General features: G+C 32.7%; 2 protein-coding genes across 2 annotated transcripts in view; both read left to right on the plus strand.

Moving 5' to 3' along the window:
- LOC117114555 (DBH-like monooxygenase protein 2 homolog) overlaps window positions 1–1120 on the plus strand; it is a 7112-nt gene extending 5992 nt beyond the window's left edge. The window contains exon 6 of the mRNA XM_033258229.1: window positions 935–1120. Within this exon, the coding sequence (XP_033114120.1) occupies window positions 935–1120 (186 nt within the window). The remainder of the gene's footprint in view (window positions 1–934) is intronic.
- A 3819-nt stretch (window positions 1121–4939) lies between these two features.
- The window catches only part of LOC117114561 (agrin-like), a 28107-nt gene continuing 24253 nt past the window's right edge, over window positions 4940–8793 (plus strand). Inside the window, exon 1 of the mRNA XM_033258237.1 lies at window positions 4940–5112. Coding sequence (XP_033114128.1) covers window positions 5040–5112 — 73 coding nt within the window. The 5' untranslated portion in view covers window positions 4940–5039. The remainder of the gene's footprint in view (window positions 5113–8793) is intronic.

Here is an 8793-nt window from a genome sequence, read left to right on the forward strand (position 1 = left end):
GATTGATTGTTTGTTTGATTGATTGATTGATTGATTGATTGATTGATTGATTGATTGATTGATTGATTGATTGATTGATTGATTGATTGATTGATTGATTGATTGATTGATTGATTGATTGAGCGACCGACCGACTGACCGACCGATCGATCGATCGATTGAGTGTAGTGATTTTAAGGAAAAGTCCCCATTGATTTTCTTTATCTTTATTGATTTTTGTCACTCTCAATTGGCAACATGGTCTATGCAATAACTTTAATTCTGCAATTGAGTTAACAGCTTTATTCTAATGTACAGACAAGGAGCCCAGAAAATGTAATCATGTCAAAAGAGACAAAAGGTTTGATGGTCTGGTCATGGTGATAGGGCCAAGAACAATGACCTTACGACATGTAAAGAGAGACACGGATTAAACTTTTTCCATTGGCACTATTATACATTGGGGGGACATAAATATAGGAAACTAACTTGTACATAGCAAAATGCTGAAAAACTGATGACAGCAACTTTTTCTTGTACGTGACCCTTAAAAATGACCCTAAATGTAACGCTCAAACGACATTACTCATGTAAAGAGATACACAGATATAACTTTTTTTTTCATTGACACTAAATTATACATTTAATGAAAATACCAATAACAGCAACTTTATCCTTGTAATTTTATCTGAAGATTGTTGCACCATGTATATTTAGCACGAATCTAAATATTAATAAAATGTCTAATTAAACTTAGTAACTGTTGAACCTCTGATTGTTGTTCTAATTCGTTCTAGTTTAATTACCATCATTGAGCACTATGCTGATGATATTTGCAACTCGTTCTACCCTTTTTTTAATTATATATATATATATATATATATTTATTATATATATATATATATATATATATATATATTAAATATATTTGTATGGTTTATCATCTTATATTTAGGGATACGGTAGTATCGTAGAGGCGGAAGGTCTGGATAGTCTCATCGACTTTCAAAACCAAGCTGTTGAAGAGGACAAGTGTTCACATGCCTTGAATTTGAAAGCAGCATATCTGAGTGTTTTCGCTTTTGTAATAAGTGTCTCACTAATTAAGTATCATTCTGTAAATTATGTATCATTCAAGTAAATGTGTGTTTACTTGATACTTTTACATATAAATATGTTATATGTAGTTAAACTTCATACTATATATCTAAATAAATAAATAAATATGATAGATCTACATCTCAATGTTAAATAATTAATTACATGCGTTGTTTCATAGATTTATAATAATGAAATGACAATGACAATAATATTTATTTCCTTTGAGCATAAAACATTTACGAAAACTATAAATGTTCAACATTTTTAAAGATCAAAAAAATGGGAAATTCCTGAAGCATAGCTTGTTAATGGAAATCCCAAATTACATAACTAAATATTTCTTTTACAATATGTTTATATAATTGAAATTAAAGAATTACAGTTGTTTTTACTTTTCAATATATTATTAGCAATTATCATCGCAAAATCACTCAATTCGTAGTCATGATGACTATGTTGTGCGTTCAAGAAAATACAAACGTATTTCAATCAATTTGTTTAAAAATTTGGGAATACTGTAATAGTTTTATCCAGGAGCTGTGATTGAAATTATAAATTTTTGCATGCTTTCAATAAATCTGTAAATGTGTTTCCGGTATATTGCTTAGCTAGCGTATTTCATTATAGCGATGTATTTAAAACTGTCGATGATTTTATATGAGGCATTGTTCTAGTTCTGGGTCTGGTGGGTATTATCGAGCTAGTGTTGATGTTGTTTGAAGCTATAGCGCCACCAAGCGTTACTTTCTCAAAACACCTAACATTTATCAAACGCAGCGTAATATATAAGTAGATGTTTGTTTGACAGATAGAGTAATTATCAACAATGTAAAAAATTTACGTGATTATTGTGTATTCATGCATTAAAAAAAACTATACAGTACTTAAGCTAAGAACGAACTTGGTTTAAACTTGGTAAATATAAAACTGGCCTAAAGCTAAACCCCATAGCTGTAAACCAGAATTTTATATAGTGGTTACAATGCGCTTTTAGTTTACCAACTCATTCTTACTATTTTCTACTCCTCAAATGTCCCATTCCCAACGTGTCACCGCACTGCAGATTGGCACATAGTAGTTCACAGCAGGATTGATCAAAACACTAGGGATATCCCCTGCTTTTCTCCGCATAGTCTTTATTGGTTCTTCCACTCGAAACATGATTGAAAAGGGTATGAACCAGCACCGATGTTAAAATCCTACGATATGCATTATAGCAAGATCGAGTCATATATCATTGTGAAGATAGCAGTAAGGTATCAGACTAAAATACCTTTTCAATGGGTTACCACTTGGATCGCTTTAAATGTAAAATGTTTTTAAATATCGCCGTATTCTTTATTCTGTCGAATTAGGAAGAACATAAAAACTTATTTAGGAAAGGTAAGTTTAATGACGTTAATTATTTGCAAGTGTTTCTGATAGGCCTACCTTTAACATCAACAGTAAATATACAGTAACCAACATTCCCATTACAATCTGTTGCTGCATATCCTACTGTGTATACACCAAGGCTCAGAGGTTCTCCACTGGTGTAGTTAGTAGTTATGTTGACATCACTACAGCAGTTGTCAGTTGCATTGGCTGGTTCCCAGGTGACATCCACTGAATAAGTTCCTTGGTCAGTGCAGACCTCAATGTCAACTGGACAAGTCACATTAGGGGCTGTCTCATCTGTACAGTGAATAAAATGCAATCATACAGATATCCCAATGATAAAAAAATATCATAACATGTGTGTGTATGAAAGGGAGGGGGGTGTGGGTGTGTGTGTGTGTGTGTGTGTGTGTGTGTGTGTGTGTGTGTGTGTGTGTGTGTGTGTGTGTGTGTGTGTGTGTGTGTGTGTGTGTAAATCTACAAGTTACGGGATATTTTCCTACTCTTAATTTTGAATTGATTACGTTAAATTTTGATCATTATAACCTTACAACTCATTCATAATAAAATGGCATTAATAGATTTCGTGACCCAGAAAATAACATAGGGACTGCTGTTGGAATTCTCATAGATAGCGTGCATTGTTTGTTAACACTGCGACTCTACAAAAAGATAAATCCAACCACCAGTACTTTTAAGCGATTCTAAATATTAACTATTTAATTCGCACTTCCACTCTACAAAAGTTATTGCAGCTCGTAAAATCTATATGAATCCTAATAATAATAATAATAATAATAATAATTTGCAATACAGAAGACCAGATATGATTGTAGTTGAAAGAAAAATAAATATTGAAAATAATAATAATAGTAATGTTAATAATAATAATAATAATAATTATAACAATAATAACTGATCATATTAATAGAAGTAAGAACACAAGACATGATTGTTAATAAAAAGAAAAGTAGGTTGCCGATAATAACAATATTATTAATAATAATAATTATTATTATTATAAAAAATAAATAATAATAATAATAATAGTAACAACAACACCCCGATGATGACAATGATCACGATGACACTGATCACGATGAAGCTGATGATCGCGATGAAACACTGATGGCGACGACGATGATGACGATGATGCTGATGATAATAATAATAATTTACTATACTTTCTGATCATGTAAAAGTCAAGAAGACCAGATGTGCCGACTGTAGTTGAAAAAGAGTATATCGTTGGCAATTCATTGATTTTGCAATAGCATATGATGGCCTCATCGAAAAGAAAGAACTGGAAAAAATGATAAAATATCAGGATCTAGCAAGAAAACTGAGACAATTATGGCAAATATTCTCACAGGAAAGTCTTACAAGTTTCAGAAAACTAAACTTCTTCTCAACAAGTTTTAGAAATAGAAATAATCTAATTTCATTGGAAATTGATCAAATGTGACATATCAATGATTACTATTTATTATTATTATTATTATTATTATTATTATTATTATTGTTGTTGTTGTAGTTGTTGTTTGTGTTGTAGTTTTTTGTCGTCTTATTATTATTATTATTATTATTATTATTATTATTAATATTATTATTATTTTATTATTATTATTATTATTATTATTATTTTTAATTTTATTGTTGTTATTATTATTATTATTATTATTATTATTATTTGTTTTTGTTGAAAAAAATGTGAATCATCTCTGAGTTATACAACGTTTAGTTTTAAAGACAAAAAGTGCCAAAATCTAGACAAAGTACATGGTTCAATAATATATCTAAGGATGTACCATTTTGGATATCATCTGGTAAAAATCAATCTTCTGGTAATTAAATTTTCTTTTCAAAGATCTAAAACTCAACTACACAAACTTGCTTAAACAGCTTTTCATACATATATTTTAGAGCATTTGTTATAATATAGTATACTTGTTCTGATGTAAGGAGCACTCTCTGATTGTCTGTGTTTTCACTGTAATCGAAATGGTGATATCACGCAGATGTACTTTGGAGTAGTTAGTAAAAATAAAATCGTGTAGGGCATGCAGCTTCAGTCGGAAGCTATTTATACCCAAACCTTTTTCGTTGTTTTGTTTGTTTGTTTGCTTGGATATTTCTCTCTCTCTCTCTCTCTCTCTCTCTCTCTCTCTCTCTCTCTCTCTCTCTCTCTCTCTCTCTCTCTCTCTCTCTCTTTTCTTTTATTTTGAATACATTTTTGAAGTATACCCATTGGGATATTAGCTTTATATAAGAATGTAAGATTAGAATAAACTAAGTGGAATTAGGCTATATCCTAAAACGTACAGTTCATCAAGTTTATGACGCGACAAGTGAAGCTATCTCATCTACCTGATTAGTCTATAAGCAACATTATTGGTTACTGGTATCTATGGCAACGTGGTTTACTAACGTTACACGGTCACCTTTCTGCTTGGATGATTTAATTTAATGTCTGCAATGCAGAGTTTGGCTCGCATTTAATTGCAGTGTAATAACTTGAATTTACACTTATATAATATTCAATACATCTTGGTAAAATTGATATAGTTCTACGGTTAATAAATATGATACGTTTCGATTACATATGTATACTGTTATCTACTTTTGTTGCAATAGTTCAAATGATGCCAAATATAGGTAAGTAACACCCTGTTTATTGTAGCAATTCTCTTTCTAAGTAGACCTGATAGGCCTATCATTGGTGTGATATCACACATGTGAACAGTGGCGGCTGTAGGATACTTTCTAGGGTGGCTAAGCTATCCGACAGGGGAGTGAGATAAGGATAACTTTGTCGCAGAGCGCCATCCGAACCATAGGCCCGAGGCGGGGACGGGGTTGGGACGTGGATGTTTCCCCTCCTTAATGATTTTTTTTTTAATAGGGACCTCTGGGCGGTAGGAATGACACTCTCGGACTTGAAAGATACGTTTAAATGTAAAATTGATAAAATATACTGTACTCTCAAACTCAAAGAAAAAAACACGCATTTCATTTCATTATGCCTTTCTTCCCCCCCCCCCCGACTGCCCGACGAGCTCCGGCCGGTGGGGGAGGACTTGACCTGCTTAGTGGAGAGATAATTTAAGACAATAATAAAAGTTCTGAAACGTAAAACAGCCTAATATATTGTAAAAAAATATGTCCTTTTCTAGTGTGCAATGATTACCTCGTGGGCTATTCCCTCTGTCATCACTCATCATTCTTATTCAGTGTTGTCTAAATCGGAGTCCAGTTACGACTTTGAAAGCTGCGGTAATTTAGGAAATTGAGAGCTCAAAATATATGTAATACTTAACCGATAGTAAGAGTTTAGTAAGGGTAATATAAATATGACTTATTATGTTATATTTACAATGAACAGTTCCTATTTCTTTCCGCTAATATCAAAATTGGTTAGGGTGGACAGCTGAAGATTCCGAGTTCAAATCCTGATTAGGGGATTTTTTACCATCAAAAAATCTTCTACTTTTCGTTCACAATATTGAACAGTAGATTAGCAATGAAATTGTCCTGCTATGGTGTAAGTACTTGTAGACAACATTTGAATATTCTCGTTTACGTATTCCTTAAGGCTCTCCAAGAGCGAACGATGACAATATGCTATTATGATTGTTGTTTATGACGGTGCTGCTCAACAAAATCACCTTCTTTTATTACTTGTCGCTTTCTAAACAAACTTTTAAAGTACTTCATTTTAATAATAATCATGTTTTCTGTCGTCATTGAATTGTTGACGTAGGCTATATTTTGAATAACGATAGTTTCTTTCCTTTTTTTCTTTGTTGTTTTTAGTTTTAGGCCTGTATTTAAAAGTGTATTAAGGAAGTACAACGTGTCATAAATGCCTCAAAGATTGTTTGTTGCATTTTGCATTTGTTTTAACATTAAAGTACTGGTATGATCAATATTTAGGGTTACGTGGGAATGACGGGTCTTTGTATAGTGAGAGTTACAGCAAAAGTTTCCAGTAGACAACTATTTAATTTAGACACGAAATGCTAGCGATGCCGAAATGATAGCTTCGGACTTAAGTCGTTTACTGAAAATGACTGTACTTTAAAATATAAACTTCAAATGTTTTCAACGCTTGTGTTTTTAAGCACCGTCCCAGGGAAGAACAGCATTGGTTGAGTCAGCGCAATTCTTGTTAAAATAGATGTATAATACCTTTGTTAGGGTTACCTTTAATCAAAGCTAGTTTTGTTGGAAACGAAATATTCGAACAAAATGATCGATAGTAACAGTGATTTATTTTATTGGCGTTTATAAGGATTATGCCCACAGTAGGTATATAAAAATACAAATATATTCTTATATTTATACATTACTGTAAAATAAAATAATGCTGTTCCGATTATTTATTTCACAGACGCCACAATAACATGTGCATGTGCGCACGTGGGCCGGTATTTAATCGTTGGAAGTTTCTTCATGGATTCTTCTTACAACGTGTTCGTTTAAGAGCGAGAATAGCCTAGCAAATTTGTATTTCGCACCGACATAAGCTATTTTGGGTCATTTTTTTGTATTTCCACAGTCGTATCTCAGCAAATACTTGTCGGATTTTTGTGTTCTCTTCGGTATTTTAAAGGCAATTTTTTTCTGATTGCTTTAGTATTTGTTTAAAGTGTATTACTTGAAAAAAGTCACCGTCATTTTTCATTGGTGCTATGCTGACTGCACACCGCGTGGAGGCTGCATTTTTAGCGACTTTGTTGGCTTTAAATTGCCATTTCAGCTGATTACCAATCAAATATCTTGTTGTTCCTCCGGTAAAATGAGAGCTGAATATTCTAGATTTTTCTCATATAAAATATATTCCCATTGGATGAAAAAATTCACCGTCATAACACTAATTTCAATATGAATGAACAATCCTGTCTAGGCATTATGCCCGCGAAAATTTGAAGCTTTGGTATAGCCTTCCGCCATTGTTAATGAGTCTGCGTTGTACTGTTGTTGCCTTAAATTGGCTAATTTCCATTAGGTATTTCATTTCTCACATTTTACATACTCATTAAGTAATATGTTGTCAACATTAATTTTACTGTGTGTTATTATTTAACTTAATTTAACACAATGATCTAAAACATACGGTTGTAGGTTTTTCTGCCAGCTGGTAAGATAACAACTCCCTGGTAAGAAGCAGGAACGTACCATTATCGAGCAGGTCTGGGATTGCCGGATTCAGGCTGGCTAGGAGAAGTGCGTCGCAGAATATGAATGATCATTATAGCCTAAATTTTAAAATTGTTAAACTAGTACAGTAGTACTGTTAATAATAATATTTAAGACTTAAAAAATGCATAAAAAAGCCAAAGGTGGGCCTATTAATTACCCCTTATAAAATGAGCGAGTCTAAACGATAACAAAGGCTTCTGAAGGTCACTTCACTGCAGTGAATATGAGCCGATTAAATTTAATGTTTCGTTGCAAAAATGTGGCCTAAGAAATTATATTAATTAATGAATGATTGTATGCTGTCTAACTTTCTACATATTTTGGGCATACATACATGTGTATGTATGCATGTTTGTATAAACATATTATATGTAAAGGCATAGGCCTAAATTCTGGTTATTGTACATACTTGTGGTCAGGAATTTACGCACACGCTGACCAATCACGGCCGGCTTAGATACCTCAACCTGAATTGTTGTCTGTGGCTGTGAAGTGGATGAAGCTATGTGTCAGCCCTAGGTGTAAGTATTTCATGACACTAAAATCTAGTACAGTTGTTAGGAAACCCCTTTACCTAGAAGTTGTAGTACGGGCCTTGTTTGGGGTGATTTATATAAAAAAGAAATAATAATAATAATTGTATGTATGTATGTATGTACATGTATCACTGTACTTCATAAATTGTTTGCTTAACGCAAGTTTAAGATGCAGAATTTAGAATGTTATTTATATATTTTTCGGCCACAACAGCCAACAGAGTCAACACGACCGGATCATTTGGCTTTGTTTTGGATAAAGCATGAGCTGGCCGATCGGACTCGAGCAGATCGACATCAGGCTGCAATGTTTGTTTTTTTTTTTTTCGTAGGTAAATTTGGTAAAATGTCATGAATTATTCATACATTACAATTTGTTTTGTGTTCCAAAAATCCGGCACGAAATCGCCAAACGGTGAGAAATCGCTGAAAATCAGCCCTTTTTGAGCAGTTTTTTTTAACGTATATTCGTTAATATTAGACCGATTTTTTTGGCAGTTTTTGAAACTTGTTCCTTATTTATTCAGCTATAATGTCATGTTATTTTTAATTTTAAAATCAATGAGGTGTCGTCGGAATCTTTTTTTTAAGCCAAGTC

Source organism: Anneissia japonica, unplaced genomic scaffold, assembly GCF_011630105.1.
Source record: "Anneissia japonica isolate Jap-2015-1 unplaced genomic scaffold, ASM1163010v1 scaffold520_len173684_cov151, whole genome shotgun sequence".
Classification (NCBI taxonomy): domain Eukaryota; kingdom Metazoa; phylum Echinodermata; class Crinoidea; order Comatulida; family Comatulidae; genus Anneissia; species Anneissia japonica.